The sequence below is a fragment of the Etheostoma cragini genome, chromosome 13 (assembly GCF_013103735.1).
Source record: "Etheostoma cragini isolate CJK2018 chromosome 13, CSU_Ecrag_1.0, whole genome shotgun sequence".
In the NCBI taxonomy this organism is placed as follows: Eukaryota; Metazoa; Chordata; class Actinopteri; order Perciformes; family Percidae; genus Etheostoma; species Etheostoma cragini.
This window is the reverse complement of record NC_048419.1, coordinates 12521923-12539897: the sequence shown is the minus strand read 5'-3', so window position 1 is coordinate 12539897 and position 17975 is coordinate 12521923. Positions and strand designations below refer to the sequence as shown.

The window sequence follows — 17975 nt, the reverse complement described above, 5'->3', positions numbered from 1 at the left end:
ACCAGACAAATACCACAAGGCACATTTATGTATGTGGCTGTATATGTACATAACTTTAGAATCACTGCATACAATTAAGCCCACTATTTATGTTTTATTGTTTTAACATCTGCTGAAAATAAAAAAGTCTGTGAACCAAACGTGTCATTTACACCACCTGAGCTCATGTTTTCACATTATAATAAAAATAATAATTCAAGGTCACAGTACCTCATACATTTCTTAAGTATAAAGTTTTAGTTTAAAAGAAGAATACACAAGAAAGCGGAGTGCAGCATTTGTTATAATTATCAAGTGTATGTAGGAATATGTTAAAACTACAGGAAACAAAAAAATATATATAGGTCATGTCTATTCAAGAGTGCTTTCCCATTGATGTACAACCTTCATTTTTACATGCCCTGTTTATGTTAAAAATAAAAATGTATTTAAATATGGGATAGTTTTGTGGGTGGGAGAGCAGTAATGGAAAAAGGAGCTTGAAAGTTTAGTTTGAGCATTTTATGCCTTTCATTTTTTTTTTTTACAAGTTCTCTAATGTGGGGGGTCAACTTCCTAAATTGCTGTCTTCCCCTTTTTTAAGTAGAGAGAGAGAGAGAGAGAGAGTGAGAGAGAGGGAGGGAGACTATGGAATGCTGTGATGTCATCAGCCCAGTCATACACACAAAGACAAGGAGGACCCACAGGCGCTCTGACTCTCTCAGCTTAGTTAGCATACTCTGTGCTGTGGAGCGGCTGTCTACATCCTACTGTGAGTACTTGAGCAAATTCTACCCTTGTCTTACAGCTCCCTTTAGTTTAATATCACTTACTTTTTCTGTTCACTTTCCCCCTTTCCTGGGTTCCCTTCTCTGCACCCTGCAATGTGATTAGTAGACACTAATCTGTATTTCACCAGTGTGATAGTTCTCAGTCTGAGACTAGCTTTCTTTCCCTCCAAGTGCTGCTTATGTGGTAGCCATTGTTTAACTACCCACTGTGATTGGAGGAGTCCATTGCAATCCCCTTGTTAGAGAAACCGGCTCATGCTGTCCTGGGCTATGACCCTGTTGTTTTTTCTCTCAGGACCTGACAATGTTAAAATGAAGCCGCTATCTCGTAGGAGTTTGGGGGAGAAAGGAACATGGGAAGGGATGTGTGGTGGGGAGGGGAAGGAGGGCCACTGTTGCCAGAAACAGTCCCATTCCTTTACTATCTCCACCCATTTTGGGCTACAGTCTTTCTGAAAGCTTAGAAATAAGATTTGTTCTCTTACTTGTTAATGTAGCAAGGGACAAGATACCAACAACTGAAACAGTAAAGGAACGACTGGAAGAAAAAGGAAACATATATGAATGTGGCAAAGGTGGGATCAAGAAACATATAGGACATTGAAAAAAAAATGTAGAATCTTTATAGGGCACAACATATTCTTCCAAATGTTTAAAGTGTTTTCTGTTTTCTTCTTGTAGATTGTCCCAATGATGACCACCAAATACAAAGGAAACTGACATCTTTGTAGGGTAGGGAAACTGTCAGCACAACACAGAGAGGAAACAGGGTTTTGTGTGTGTGTGCGTGTGCGCGTGTGTGCGTGAGTGAGATTGTACCCTATGAACAAAAGTGCGAGTGGGAGGAGAAGCAAGCTCCTCGATTTATGAAGATGGCTTTCTGTGAGTCAATAAGAAGGATTTTAGAATAATGAAGCCATGAAAGTCTTTTTTCTGATGAAATGAGACTATAAACCAACATTGTTTACCTCAAGAAGCTGCTGGCCAAAGGACAGCACCTCCTACCTCCAACCACTTTGTCAGGTGGTACCAAGTTAACCCACCATTCAGCCGCCAGCATGCTGCAGCAGATTTTAAAGGACATGTACATCGACCCTGATGTGCTGGATGCTCTTAATGAGGACCAGAAAAAGACTCTGTTCCTGAAGATGCGCCAGGAGCAGGTGCGGCGTTGGAAAGAACGAGAGGAGACACTAGAGAGAGAAGGGGGGGAGGCCGATTGTAAGCGAACAAGGCCAAAACAAGGTAACCATGCTACAACACATCAACACCACCTTACCTTTGTGAACTTTTCTTCTTCCTGTTCAGCTGCTGCAACAGGGTGCAGCTTCAAGTTTTTCAAGCATACTGACTTTCACACTTTTAAACAAAGCTTTTCACAGAAACCATCTGCCCCCCTTTTCAAGGCTTACATTGTCAATCCTTTTAGTCAAGATGTTTGCTGTAAATTACCTGATAGACAGTTCCAAAGCACCGCAGAAGCATGTGTGCATTGGCCGTGACAGATATCCTTTGCTGCTGGATGTACTGTCACTGCTGTAGCTCGTGTATACTGTCACCTCAACAGCTGTTTGCAAAGACAGGCACAGCGTTTACCTGAAGTCCATTTGGCAAGTTAAAAGTGTCCTGAAATACAAACTTGTGCTAACACACACCAGCTGTTCCACACTGTGTCTGTAATGCTGCCCGATATAGAGACAGAAACCAAAGCTCATTTATACTTCACTTACAAGAAGTTCTATTTATATCTGAAGTCCTAAACAATTACAGCGGATTGATGATGTTGGTGAATTAATGTTGACATCACGCTCACAGATAATGTTAACATTTACACAAGTAAAGTAAAGTACATGTCATGGGAAAATAATATTCACCATAAAATGAGTGTATTCTAAGAGGCATGTATTAATAGTGTTTGAAGATGTGCTGTTATGATAGATATTTACATAATGGTGAATGTAAAGTTGTTGGCACTGTGTCGGTATGTGTTCACATGCACATACATTTTCTCTCAGGCTTTCACTTTGATCATTTTGTTCCCATGTCACATTACACAAGGTAAGCCTAAGAGTGACAGAGAAGAACATTCAGTGGGTCAGAGGTGTCACTCATAACTGGAAGGTGCTTTTGATAGGAACTATGTAGACAGAGATAACAAGTTTAAAGAAATGTTGGGGGGGGGGGGGGGGGGGGGGGGGGTTGCACAAGCCATGTGAAAGGTAAATGGGTTTATTTAGGAACTGCTTACCGCTTAAAATGGACAGTCTGACTCAACAGAATACATGCAGCAATCAACAAAACAACTTAACCAGAAACTCAAAAGGCTGTCCTGAAACTGGTTTGATGCGTACTACAGAATCTTGCCTGTCTGCATTTTCTCTTTAGTGGTAGCAAGTAGTACTATGACAAATGGGTTGTGTCATGATTCTGACATAAGAGTGTTCTTTTTTTATATTCCAAAGAAGGATTACTACTGTAGATAACGTTTGGAGTGATACAGAGGTTACCAAAACCCCACTTGAAAATATGACTTAAAGCTAATTAACAGCACGTTGCAGTTGGTGCATCAACTCTGGGTGACATAGTAATTTGATCTGTCTTGTCTCGGCTCACAACAAAGAACTTACTATCATCTGTGGTACTGAGTGAAAGAACAGTGCTCTTTCTATCTCTTAATGACCAATGCAGCTGTCTTTAGGAGGCTGGATGGAGACTGCAGGCTGAGATCACGTGGTCACAACTCTTCTCCACACGGGCTGCCCTCGTCTACAGCACAGAGGAAATGGTGGCTAGTTTGTGTTTCTGTGTAAAAATAGGAAGTGAGTCAACACTCAATCTCTCACACAATTAGCAGGGAGCGAAACAGGAAGTGTGCAGGAACTGTATGTGTTGAAAAACAAAGAGAGTTAGATTCGATATGGATAGCCTTGCGTTCTCACATGCTGAGTTTGTTCATGGGACTTTTTGCTGTGGTTAAGCTGGCTTTGACTCTGACTATGTGCTGGCGTGTTTGTGTCCACGTGTTTATGGTATGTGCAGACTGGTGACATTCACATGAGGCAAACACACAGCTCAGTGAAGACTTTCTGCAACTTAACATTTTTCAAATGAATCACCTTGGCTTTTTTCTTATAGTAACCATATTATGAAGAAAAAATCAACCTTTGGGGGATTTGCAGTATTATTTTGTGTCGCCGGTGCTTCCATACACACACAAACTTGGAAAAAACTATCCATGCTGTTTTGAGTGAGATACAGGTATCTATGTCCTCTGCCTTAAGTATCCCTGTGAGGCGTTCAAAATCTGCACGGCTTTCTACGTCACTAGCCGAGACGAGGTGGCTAACACTAGCACATACTAGCGCTAGCAAGCTAGCTCATTCTCAATGGCAAAACACTGCTACAACACACACCAGTTCACCATGATCTACAAAAGAACTACTTCCATGTTTAGAAGAAGTCTTCCAGCTAATCCTGCCTTGTACTGACCAAAGTGGGAGTTATCTAGCTGATATGATCTCACCTAGCTACTGCGCATGTGCAACTCCCAACAAAGACAGTATAGAAGTAAGTTGTCTCAGTCTGTAGCTAAAACAGAGAGCGCAACACACAGGGTGAAAACAGGATCTGCAGCAATGTGCGGCAATACAAAAATATGGTGGTTTCTAAAAATAAAACCATGTAAACCTATTCTGGCACAACCTCTAAATACAATTTATGAACCTGGAAATTAACATAACATGGGCGCTTTAAGATATGGAAGTACATTTGAAACTGTGTTTTAACATTTTCTATTACAGAAAGGTCTAATGACATATGCTACCACATTCATCTTCTAAATGTCTCTTTACTCAGCTGACAGGATTCATTTCAGCTGACAGTGGTGTTGTTATTGTAGCTGTCAGATTGGGCTGATTACTTGTTTACCAAGCTATGCTCTGACGTGTGTTTGTTCGTAGTCATCCTGGTATAAGCGGCCACAAAACACAGGGCAGGCTGGCAAAACAGGTTCACTGTGAAAGTATGTTCTCCTGTTTTTAACTCAAACCGTCACCCCCTGAGCCCTAGTCAGATGCTTTTTGTCTATAAAGTCACTTTATACTTCCCAACATTAGTAACAAAGCAGTGACGTTGCCGTTTGTCGTGAAAGTGTGTGCGCCCTATTGTGCTTGAATGCATTCAAAGTCCTCACAAATATAGACAAATGAAGAGAGTGTAACAGCACAGCCCATGTACTGGTATTTTAGGGTTAGGAATCGGGATTGGGTTTAAAAGTTTGGTGTCAGAATTAGTTCAGATTAAATTAGAATGACCAACAGTAAATTAAATTTAAACCACAGGATAGCTAAACAGAGATGAGGACAGGGTTTCCCCTTGTCAACTAAGTTTACATCATCCATGTGAAGGTCCTGTCTCATGTCTTTGTGATCTGCTTGGGCCCCATCAGCTGTTGCTCCTGTCTGTCTATGAACAAAAACAGCAACCTCAACTTCCAGTAATAAAAATCCAAAACACTGGTGATGAAGTTGACAATTTTATCTCAGAAAAAACAGAGCTAGAGGTGATTATTTGAAAGACCTGAAATATTTAGCTATACAACAATTCAACATAATTGTTTACAAATTATGACTAAATGTCCTGAAAAGGTCAAAATGTAGGCAGAAAAGGTTGTGTAAATATTGTGAATCTTCACTGGTCTCACAATTTTATTACAATATCCTGTCAACGATTCAATATCTGGATATCTTCTCTTAAGAAATAAACTTCCTGGAGCCTGAACACAACAGACAAAAGGCCAAAAAAAATGCAGCGACCGGAAAAACAGTAAAACAAAATCAGTAGGAACTAAGCGATTATGGTCTGTGTGATGACCACGGCCACACAACCAGATTGAGAGCGGTAACCTCATGCGTTTATATTTTTCCTTAGTTTATGCAGTTTTTCCCCCAGGATTAGTTTATATACTTCATTCATACACATTATACATTTTTTGCAAACATTTATTTAGTTGTAAATAACTCACAGGAAACTTGGTTCCTTTCACATACATTACACTTTATTTAGTTGACCATACAGAAGTATCTTTTTGGGAGTGCGCACCCTTAGGTACTTTTGAATTTTCATTCTGTTTGCATAACTATTTATTTCTGAGCTCACTAGTTCACCCGGGAGGGATCCAAGAAGTCTGCTGACTTAAAGGGGTGGCGCTTGGAGCGGGAGCAGGAGCAGGAGCAGCGTTACAGGGGAAGTGGCCTAATTGGACACTACCACTGCTTGTTATATCCAGGGGGGTAGCTTCATTCTTTCCTTAGACATTTTGTGGTTTAGATTTATATTATATTGAGTTTTATTTTTAAAATAATTTTTGGGGCTTTTCCCTCAATTGACAGGGGATAGACATGAAAGTGGCTGAGAGATGGGGGATGACACTCAGCAAAGGGTTGCAGGTTGGATTTGAACCTGCTGCAGGACTCAGCCAAAATGGGGAGACTGCTCTTAATGGGTGAGCTAGAGGCCACCCGATATATGTTCAGTTAATAAGGTTAAGTAAAAGTACATTTCTTTTGGACTAAGTTTTTAGGTAAGTTTTGTTGTTATTTGTAATTTATGTAGATTGTAGTGTTATTGTTAGTCTTCCCCTGTGATTCAAAATCGGTCTGATCCGCCAATATTTAAGTCCCCTTTGTTTCTTTTGTAGTAAGTCAGTTGTATTTTTGAGTCTCTTATGTTTAGAGCTTTAGTTATTGTCTGGTTATTTAACTCCTTTTACAGGCCCAAAACTTTATCTTCATTTTGTTGAAGATGGAAAAAAACCTTACTTTTGAACTTTCCTTGTGACTCCTCTTGCTTAACTGCTTGGTCCCACAGTCTGTCACCTCATCAATGCAGCGTTGTCTAGGTCCTCATTGAGATGCAATGATTAATTTCAACACCCCTAAAGTAGTATTAGTATTATTTTTGGCCAAATGCATCCTAAAGGACACACTTTACATCAAAAATCGTTCTTTTCTTTGATTTCAATGTATTTATTTCCCTTAAAAAAAATGTATATTGTTTTTTTTTCGTTTCTTTATCCCATCCTTGAGTAAATGATATTGGCATAATTTACATTTATAAACATTTTCTTGCCCACTGTTTCAATAGCCAACTAACTGTTATTTTGTGTGTGTGTGTGTCTCTCTCTCTCTCTCTCTCTCTCCTCCAGCCAACAGTAAGAATGTGAGCTGGCTTCTCGGCAGGGATGGCGATGTGGCGGCCATTGTGATCGGGGAGGTGGATGAGCTGAGCTCCAAATTCATCTGCTCAGGATTTGGAGAAAAGAAGATGCAGAGTCTTCAGAACAATGCATAGTAATATACACTTTTGTAATTTAACACCGACAGGGTTATTTGTTAGATTACGGCATGTAACATGAATGTATCCATTAGTGTTTCAGTGTTGTTTACAGACTGTGATTTGATGGATTATGAGTTAGTTTTTGTTGTTAACTTAATCCTGACATTGCGTGGTCTAATCATGTTTTGCAGCCACCAAACCATATTGAAGAGCAGAAAAACAACAGAACCTGAGAGAGAGAACCTTCCTCCTGGAACACAACCTGGAATTTCACTGAGTTTAAAGGTGTGTAGCTGTTTGTCTGGGGTCCTAACAAGCCAAATCATGTTGATTTTCAAGCTGGGGAACAAAAATGATTTCATACTCTTGTTTCTGTTTTGTTTTTCACATGAAACTAATGTCTAGGATTAAGATTGTAGGATTTTATTAAGATCCCCATTAGCTGATAGAGAACTGCTGTAGTACAGAGCTGCTCATGCTGGGGTTCACACAAATCAATACACATGACAACAGATAAGACACTTAAGACTAAAACAACCAAATCATATTCAAATCTTGAAAATAAAACTAAATTTTTTGTAAGGCAGAAATATTACTATAAATGTTCCTATTTACATCAAGTTATTGCCCATATATAGGCCTATATTCATAAACACTAAATTCATAAGCACTAAATACAACATATTCCTATAACGTACATTAAAATACAATTAAAGAAAATAAAAATGTCTTTTGACCTCTTTATTAAATAATCAAACAAACCTGTATATGAACGTAAACATATAAAAAAGAATATTGTGTGTGTGTGTGTGTGTGTGTGTGTGTGTGTGTGTGTGCGTGTTTGTGGTTGGTTTCCGTTTTCACGCTTCTTAAAAAGAGATTTGCTGCGTTGTCATGGCAACCGTGCACACACTGAGCCAGAGCGGGGTCTCATCTGGCCTGACCACGACGGTTCTCTGAGCTGAGGCTGCAAACTGCTCACTCAGTGGAAATATAAGCATCCCAACCTCTGAGACCCAGACTGATTTTCCTGCAGTCACATTAACACACCCTCAGCACTAAAATACGTTGTAATATTTCACACGATAAACTCTTATTTAACTCTTAAACTCTTGCTCTGTTCTTCCCTGCTCATTGAAGTAGCCTAGTGAACTGACTCAAAGTTAAGGAGGGTGACGTGTCGCCTCTAGTATCATCTAACATGGCACTGTCTCTCCCAACAGGGGAAGTACGGGGAGACGAGCACGTTACTCCCTCTGCCGGTGAGTTGGAGCAACTGCCAGCTGTGATTGAGCTCTGTGCTCTGAGGTTGCATCGTGGCCTGTAACACTCGTGTAATGTCTTTGTTAAACCCACAGGTGTCAGTGAGTGAGCATTCATCCCCTCCAGCAGCAGACAGCTGATTGTGAATTTATGCTGCTGCCATCCAGTTTTAGCACTTAACATATTTTTAGTATACATTCTTAGTGATTTTATAAAGCAAAGAACGGTTAATGTTCTGTCATCTAAAATACACATTTTAAAACACGTGGGCCTGTCGCAACAAGATTTGACAAACCGCATAGCGATCCACTCCTCTTTGAAATGTGGCTTTAGTGTGCCTGTGTGTCTTTTCATGGCAGTCCCACCCTCTGTCAACTACAGGAAATAGTGGTTAGGCCAGCTGTCCCCTCACTCCCAGTCTCATTGCAGATCAGGTTTCTCCCAGCATTCTCTTCTCTGTGCCCCCCGCTCGTCTGAGCTGCTGCAACCTTGCAGCTCTCTCCGGGGAACAGCTGAACTGAACTGTCCTCCCACTGGCTCCGTCATCGCTCCAGCCTTGGGTTGTCTGGGGAGTATGCTCTCCATCTCCCCTCGCTGTCTTTCTCTTTCTGTGTTTATGTGCACGCAAATGTGTGGATGTGGGTGTGCAGGTGACACGTGCTGCAAGAACAGCTGAATCACAGACAAGACAGGATTTCTGGACTGCCCTAGAACAGATGGTTGATGAACTTGATCAGGGAATTAAAACGCCAGAGATAGAGCATGCGTCAGTCGCAGATGGATGGGATTGTGAGATAGTCTCTTGAGGTTTGGGCGTGTGAGCTCTCCTCTGTTCTCTGTTTTTCCCTCCTCTTTGCCACGGAAGGCGATGTCTCTCCTTACTTATATACCAGAATCTCTATTTTACAGGCCCCAACACATCTCTGGGCAAACCATTCTGATGTGCCAATGACCGTCCACGCCTTAGGAGGTCTGGCCGGTCTAACAGCCTATGCCTCCCTTTACAAGATTCACTATTCTGTCGACCGTCTTGTTTGTAGGTAGAGGGATTTGTTTCTGGAAACAGGAAAGGGGCTGGTTTGGTGCTGCAGTAGTATTAGTGGCTGTTGCTAGCCCTGCTGCAGGTTTTCTCCAGTTGATTTAGAGAGGTAGGGAGTCAGCCTGAGAGAGGAGGAGAGAGGGAGATTGTTGATTAAGACAGCGTTGGATGAGGAAGGAAAATTAGCGAGGCTGCTTGATTTCCAAGTCACCTTGTAATTTTTACTCCACACATCCTTTACTTCTTAATCAGTGGTCATAGCTCTGTGCGTTTCATTGGGGCACAGTGTAGTCGTTGGAGAGCTGTAATTTGGTGAATCATTTATCCAATGATTTAATCAAACATGACAGTAATTCCACTGTATGTGAATTAGCTGTCAACACAGATTGTGCTCTTCTGTCCTCTTTTGTCACCCTTCCCTTTGTAGCCTGAGTTGAAGTCAGCCAGTGCGACTGAGGAGAAGTCAGTTCCCCAGTCCTCCATCTGCTCCAGGCCTCCCATGAGAGCTAGCCCTGTCAACGTGAGACCAGCTTCTGCAAATGCAGCACCAGGCTCTGTCAACACGAGACCCAGCCTGGCAAATCTGAGGCTGGCCACCGCTGCACAATCCCCTTCCCCCAGCAGCGCTGTCAAAATAGACTCTGGGACAACCAAAGGTGGCCGTCCCTCACAGGAGTCTCACAAGCCCCAGGACTCACAGGGTGGGAAAGGTGAGTGAACAGCATCACACTTACATGGCGGTCCCATTCCCCACAGTCTTTCACTCGCTGACTAACCAAGAGAAATACACAAACATCACCATCATGATGACATCATGGATAAACGGCTAATACAGGCATTTCTGAAATTTGGATATCTGGATTTTAGATATATGTGAATCTTACGCTATAACTTCTGTTAAGTTTTTTTGTTGTTGTTAGAAATAGAGTCTACAATTTTGCACCAATCTTACATGGCAATCACCACAAAATATCCCCTTTCCACTGCTTCTTCTCTGTGAGCAACAATGGCTGCAGAGAGCTGAACAGAACCAGTCTGAATAAAGTTCACACTAGAAAGGTTTTTCAGTGCTGCAACACGAAAGAAGGATTTATTTCTCCAAACCTAAAGGAGCTCGCCAAAATACTGCCTCAGCCCGCTGGAATCTTTATGGACTGGCGGAGTCAAAAGAGGCCTGCCTAGAGGGGGAAAAAAAGCTTCTATGACCGGGATTTGTGTTGTGGTACGACATCGCCAACACACCTGCTTGTTTGGCTTCCGTTTTGTCTAGGGCGCATGTTAGCAGTGGAATCGTCAATAAGCACTAGCTTTGTTGAGGTGCACTGTTCATTTAACCAGAAAAAAGTCTGGAACTAAAGGACAGACTGATAGTAGATAAGACCCTGCATTCATTTTATTAACAGTATTTGAAAAGAAGGTCATATGTACTTATGGTTTAGGCCTCAAGAGGCACACAAGGGTTAAAGAGTTTATACAATGTTGTTTGTGCTAATTGGCAGCCTTTGTTGTCACCAGTAACAAGTGGAACTTTGTAATGTATGAAAGCATGAGGAGGAGAGTGGTGGCTAAAACTCACCAGTCAACTGCATCCCTTACATGCATTACATTAATGGGATGCCTGTATGACTGTATCTGTCTTTTTGGGTCTGATAAGTGGTTTATGGTATTGCAAATCTCTCCCTTTGTCCATACAGATACTCACTGTCTCAATAGTAAGAATCATTTTCTACATATCTTAGGCCTCAATATGAATAACATCAGTTAAAGTAATAACAATAATAACAACATAATTTCAAATAGTACGATGTCATTGGATCTTACAGTATGCAGCACAGATTACTTCTTGTTTGAATTCTCATTGTGATTCCCAAACTTCCTGTCTGAACACAGCACCTGATTTCAGGAATTGACCACTCATTCACCATACAGTGACCCAGTTATTCAGAAAACATTAGCACTGAAAGGGAAAATTAGCACCATCTAGTGGAACACAATGATACTGTAGGAAAAAAGTCCAGTTGGATAGAAAATGTGATTTCCATAAGGTCCCTCTGCTGGAAAAATGTTCATCCTGCAGCACATTCACACTGCAACTGTTCCTCTGGGAAGAACTCCCATACACGGATCAACAGAGAAGCTTAAGTGCAACGGAAGACTTCTTCAGTATTTAAATTTTTTCGGGAGAGTGAAATGTCAGAACTATCATTCTCTTATGTGGCTGACAAATAATAATAAAAATCAGTATAAACACACAGAAAGACAATAAGAAACATACATAGCAGCCCTTGTCCAGCTGCTGGAGCACTTTTAGTCATTCCCTTCAACACTGATTGTGTATGGTTTGCCGGGTCAATGCTGTGCTTAACTAGTTTGGTTTGAAATTAATGCAGAATTAGATACATTGTCAACTTAACATGATCTGCGTCAATGACAATGACTTCCTTTAGTAAAACACCACATCATCAACCTCCGAATCAAATGACACAATGACCGATTAAATCTTGAGTCTGCATGGGAAAAACAACCAACCCTTAAGACGTTGACTTTCTCCCTCTCTTTAGTGTTTGGTTCCTTTTAAACGTTCCCGGAAGTTTATTGTAGATTTTTGGGGGCCGGCAAGTCTCATCCAAAGCTAGAAACAAGAGAGCCAACAAGCTCTTTAATATTGTACACCAAGAGGTGAAATCCTGGAAGTATTGTTTGCAGATATTGACTGAACCAGACTGGACTGAACATGGAATATCATAATTAATTAGAAGTTAATTTCTGCTCTTAATACCGTCATGTAAGACATGTGTTTTTGTATGCATGTGCAGTGAGCTCAGTACTTTTCAAGGTGATTTATTAATTGTACCAAGAAAAGTTTTTCAGAACACACATGACTAAAATCTGGTTATAGAGAGGAAACAAAAGATAAAATTCCCCAAAATTGTGTGTGTGTGTCTGCACTCACACTGGTGGTTGGATATGAAACCAGTGAGCAATGCCAGGGCAGCAAATAATAGACAAATGTAGGGAAATGGAAAAGAAAGGGATAGGAACAGCTGGTGTGGTGGGAGTTAGAGGTAGGCTGAACACAGTGCAGAATAAATGTGTCTTGACTATGGACAAAAAAATCCTGACCGAGTATCTGTCCTTGACAATGGCAGGAAGCGTATTCCAAAGGAGAGGAGGAGGCCGATTAGGATAAGGCTCATGCCTCAGCTGTTTTCTTTTGAATGTGGGTAATGACAGTGAGTCCTGCATCCTGTGAGCAGAGACTGTGGCCCACACAACACTTGTAGAAGATGAACTTAATAATGTGCTTTAGTGACACTCATTGTATTTGCGTGTACTCACTGGAGGTGGACTAAACTTGTTCTGACCTACAGAGCATAACTCTTAAGAACTCAAGAAGTTGATCGAATGCCATAAGAACACGAAAATATGCTTTGCTTCAACCAGAGAGGACATCATACAACATATTACCACATTGAAAGTAAAGACGATGAAGATGTAGCTGTCAAATGTCAGGAAAGAGTTAGAGGGATTTTGAAGGTTATGGGATAGAATAATGTTTAATTCTATTTGAAGTAATCAACCTTTTTGTTGTCTAAAACACAGCATTCAAGATTCCTTAAATGTTTATCTCAGTCTAATGATGCTTTGATTACAGTCAGGTAAAAATCTGATTAATAAAATAAATAGTAGAAGAAATATGTGGGTAGAAAAAATAGTTTAAACAATGCCATTTCAAGCAGAAACGGTGTTCATTTACTTATAGCTAATAATGACTAATCCCTCTTTCTTGCCATTTTTCTCTCCAGGGTCTATTACGTGAATCATCCTCTGTGCTGTCATGTCACAAGAGGACCTGATTTACTGCAAAGTGCAATAATGAGTGTCCTCCCTCAACAGGAAACCCAACTGTTTGGGGCAGAGGGCTTACAAAATCTGGCTGAAAATCAGTATAAACCAATCTACTCCTTCTGGTTGTTTTTCCTTTTAAAATCTGTATAAACTGAAATGATGAGGCTAACTGACAACTTGTAGCTTTCTAAAGTTATCATCTGCATAAAAACTAAAGTGGAGGGACATATTAAAAGGTATTTTAGGTTTAGGGAGCGAGCGTGTAGAGTCAGTGTGTTAACGTGTCTTATGATTTTAACGTAATGTGTGTGTGAGCATGAACGTGCATAAACCTCCAGCAGCTGGCGATTTGTGTTCATATGTGTATGCATGTGTTCATAAACCCTTCTCAGTCTGTCGGTCGGCTTTTCCTCTCGTCTGTCTTCACCTTCAGAGAGAAGGACACACATTCCTGTGCTGCTTCCCGGCTCTAGCCCTGGGCGACGCTCAGCCAGAGCTGATAAGTGACAGGGGCCCCAGCCCCCATACAGGAGGGCAACCCCCCCTGCTTGCTACACACACACACACACACACACACACACACACACACACACCTCCTCTCCGTCCTGCCCTTCAGTCCACAGACATGCTGCTTGGGAATTCTGCCCTCTGCCCCACTTCTGCCCCCCACCTCCTCATCCGAGGCCCCCCCCCCCCTCTCTTTCTGCCAGAGACGTGGAGGTCTTTAAAGAGATAGATTGGTCTTTAATTTTTGTGCTGGCCTGGTCAGTGACATTACTTCCCGCCCCCTCCTCTTTGTCCTCTCTGTACATTTACGAGCTGGACTGAGATATAAGGAGTGGCGTTCCAATGCCGAAATGGGAGATTAATCACTGTTGACGAGTGATTTAATGCAGAGATTCTCTTTCATTTTAATAGGTGTTTTTGCAGGTAGCTTTAATGACTGTTTCTGCTGACAGGGCACAGAGGGCAGCTGCTGGGGAGAGTTTCAGGCAGAAAGGCGTGGGGTTTCATTTTTTGGGTGTGTTTAGACAGGTTAGTCAGGTTACCTGTGGGAGGGTAGTAGGGTTTTGCTTCGATATAAATAATATAAGAAATATATAAAAAAATACATATATATTTATAATAGCCCTATTTCAGTCCATTCACATAACATACATCAGAATCAGCTTTATTTGCCAGGTACGAGGACACATACGAGGAATTTTTCTTTGCTCACAATGTGCTTACACATTCATAACAACCAAAACAAAATATACACACTAATATATACACACAATGTATACATACTCTAAACAGAAACAATATATTCTTCCTCTCCTTCTCCTTCTATCTCTCTGTCTCTCTACTAAGCATTCAGCTCAGACCTGCACCAAGGCTCTGAGCTTAAAAAACTCTCTGGCCATGGGTGTGTATGTGCCTGTGTGTGTGTTTGTGCGTATCTCTGAGTATAACTGCGTGTGTGTGCTCGGTGCGTGCCTGAATGTGTGTCAGCCTCAATTGCTGGAGCCTATCCAGGGTTTCCGTGGTGACCACACAACACAACGAGACAATCAGAGGCAAGCCCACGCAGTGCGGCGAGAGGACATTAACACAGGAACTGCAGGTCAGGGGGTAGAGGAAGGCAGGGCAAGACAGGGGGAGAGAAAGATGAAGACGAAGGTGGAAGGATGTGTTGGAGCCTCAGGGAGAGAGTGAGATTGAGGAGAGTAAACAAAAATAAACAATAATACAAGCTTAAAGGCAACTTTAGGTATCCCACTCTCATGCCTGCGAGAAATCAGGAGCTTTAAGGTTTCCCGGCTCCGGGAGTGCCTGTGTGGTTTTGGCTGTACCCCACCTCTGTGCGCATGTGTGCGATTCTGTGCTTTGCCGTGTTGTTGGTCAGAGATAACTACATAGATGCATGACCATGAGCAGGATGGCTGTGCAAAGGTGCATGCATGTGTTACGTGTGTGTGTGAGTGTGCACGGCCCTGAGTGTAATATAAGACTGTGTGTGTGTGTCTTTTGAAAATCAACTGTTAGAAACTGTGTGTACGCTTGTGCACGTTTTCACGTTAGTGTGTGTGTGTGTGTATGTATGTGTGTGTTTCTTTGTGAGAGAGAGAGCTTGTGTGCGTTTGTAGTTGTGCACACGGGCGCTCTCACATATCTCTGTCCCCCGGGATGACGCTAAAAATATGTGGCTCCTCAAACCTTCTGGTGTCTGAGCAGCGTCTGTCTGCTCTCCACTGCCGTCCCTGTGGCCCCCCCTCCCCTCCGTTACTCCTGTTCCCTCCATTCCTCCCTCAATTACACCCTCTTTCAAACACAGTACCTCAGCAAGTGTGCATGCACACACGCAGACACACACGCGCACACACGTGCACACACACACACACACACGGACTAAACCCAGCTGTGTCCCTACTATACTTCCACTGAGGATGACCTCTGCTTAGCCAGAGTGGGATAAAGGGAGACGAATGAAAAGGAGAAAAAAGCAGGTAGAAAAGTGAGGAAAAATGCAGGCACAGTATTTGGAGAGAGGAAATTGTCTGCTGGTGTATGAAGACTTGATTGCTGCTTTTGCAACAATAGCACACATGTGTTGAATGTGTAACTCTCAGTGTTTACGGTTTTTGGTTTGACTGTAAACAGATTTTCACCTGGATTTTATGTTCTCATGCTCCCAAAAGGTGTTGTGTTTCCAGCTGCAACAAGACACGGACCACTGTAGTTTACAGTAAACAAGGTCCTCATGAGACAGGCCCAGCCCAGAAACGCATCCTATAAAACACAACAAGGAGAGAAACTTCATATCACTATTATTACTCATATGAACTCATGTTCATAACTTCAAGAGAAAATTCATGTTAAGCACTGGTTATGTGCTAAAAAAGGAAATTAAAAAGAAGAGTTTATCGTATGATCGCACAGTGTATGGCAGATGCAAAGAGTAGCACTTAAAACAAAGAAACTTGCAAATGTATTGACAGGTAAAGTTACATAAAAAGGTTTAAATACATATTGGTAAATATTCCCCAAATGGTATTTTTGAAATTTGACTTTTTAAATAATACATTTTGTGCCACTTTTAAAATATTCAAAACATACACTCCAAATTCCAATATTTCTTTTTTATCCTTAAAAAAAATAATACATGAATGAAGAATCAGAGCTCATAAGGTACCCTGACCCTCTCTTTTCTTAGATATCGGTGCATCAAACGCATCCCGGAGGGCTGCGTCGGTGGAGGGCGGGTCATCAGGGAGCGCACCAACCTGCGCAGGACGCGGCCGGGTGGCTCAGCTGATGAAAACCTTCAGCGCCGAAAGTACCACAACCCCCACACAGACCCCCTCTCGCAGCATCAAGCCTCCTCTCCCCACCAAGCCTAGCCACTTGCGTCTAACGACCACACCTACTGTCAGGTAATACTCACACACTGATGCAGAGACGCCCGCCGAGCTTCAAGCGTCCCGCTGATTCAAATAAAGCCACACTGGACAATGTCAGGTCCCTAAAGTGGAGCCTCAGCCAGTGGCTTAATGGGATGGAGACCTCCAAAGGTGGAAAAGAAGAACATTGCAATGTTCACAATGTTGCTGTCACTCCCAAAGCCCAGCAATGGAAATGCTTGAATGTAATGGTTTTATTTTATTATTGGATGCTGCAGTACTGTAAACACCCTTTTTGGGAAAGAAATTCCAAAGCAATTGAATGCAATGTATATGTATTTTTCCAGGGAATTTATGACTATCACATTTATTCACTTGGTGTTGATGCTTTGGCAGTGCTGTGTGAACACACATTTTTTTTTTCCCAATTCGTAAGCCCTATGAACAGAACATTGTTTACTTACCATTGACATTATATCTATCACTTATGAGCAGACCCAGAGAGAATTTTCTTTTTTAATTTTTTTTTTTACAGGTTTTAACAGTGATCTAGAAGGAAAATCTGCAGATTTTCTGCGTTTGGTGGACATGTGTTAACATTTGGAATTTTGTCAGTGATTTCTTTGCATTGTTTCTTATGAGACAGTTTGCTTGAGCGCATATGCAGATACATGAGTGGTTCAGGACAGCAGAATGGGCATGAGCAGGCATAATGGGGTGGAATAAGGCCCAGTAGGGTCCTCCTTCATCTTGTTGTTGCCTCTTCGGGAAGACTCTAGGGTTGTTTATTTGTCACAATGCAATGTATGTCTCCCTCTGCCACCTGGCAGGAGCCTTTCCGTGACCTGTTGCAGACCAATGACACAATGCCAAATTCATCGTCTGTCACTCCCAGTGGATCAAGTTAGACAGTTGCTGCCAAATAATCCGAAGTGTCACCCGTCTACATTTTTTCAGTACTATTCTGGATACGTGTGGTTTTTTCTTTTTTTACATTTTCTATAGGGGGAAAGATGTTTTGTGATGGGATGTTTGACATTACTATGACACTTGTATAATGAAACCTTTTTATCTTTGATGTTAAGCTTGTATGGTGCAATCAAAGAAACAATAAAATTGTGTTACTTGTACACCTACTCTTAAAAATCTTAAGTGTTTTTTTTATTATGTTTATTTCTGTCTCTTCCACAAAATCATAATTTTGTTTGTCTTGTGGGAAATGAGAAAGATTGCTGTGAATGCAACCCAAAACTCTAACATGCCATTTAGTTTGCAGCTAGTTCACTGAAAATACTTGCAATTTCTTTTACTGTCAGAATCCAGTCCAGCCTCCGC

At 41.6% G+C, this 17975-nt stretch overlaps 1 protein-coding gene across 3 annotated transcripts; it reads left to right on the top strand.

Moving 5' to 3' along the window:
* Positions 1-609: 609 nt before the first annotated feature.
* On the top strand, positions 610-17786 carry zgc:100829 (uncharacterized protein LOC445149 homolog). 3 transcript variants are annotated; one of them, XM_034890625.1, is made up of 7 exons: positions 610-751; positions 1452-2015; positions 6976-7120; positions 7298-7391; positions 8330-8368; positions 9836-10118; positions 16454-17786. In XM_034890625.1, the coding sequence occupies exons 2-7, from the start codon at positions 1829-1831 to the stop codon at positions 16675-16677; spliced, it is 972 nt and encodes a 323-aa protein (XP_034746516.1). In that variant the 5' UTR covers positions 610-751; positions 1452-1828; the 3' UTR covers positions 16678-17786. The 3 variants fall into 3 exon arrangements, with proteins under 3 accessions (XP_034746516.1, XP_034746518.1, XP_034746517.1); XM_034890626.1 differs by lacking the exon at positions 610-751 and adding an exon at positions 1256-1345; XM_034890627.1 differs by lacking the exon at positions 8330-8368.
* The last annotated feature ends 189 nt before the right edge of the window (positions 17787-17975 follow it).

Excerpts from the sequence above, each read along its gene's own strand:
- zgc:100829 (XM_034890625.1), top strand. The coding sequence starts at position 1,829 with ATGCTGCAGCAGATTTTAAAGGACATGTACATCGACCCTGATGTGCTG. Across the intron at positions 2,016-6,975 it reads GCGAACAAGGCCAAAACAAG|CCAACAGTAAGAATGTGAGC; the intron begins GTAACCATGCTA and ends TCTCTCCTCCAG. Across the intron at positions 7,121-7,297 it reads AGTCTTCAGAACAATGCATA|CCACCAAACCATATTGAAGA; the intron begins GTAATATACACT and ends CATGTTTTGCAG.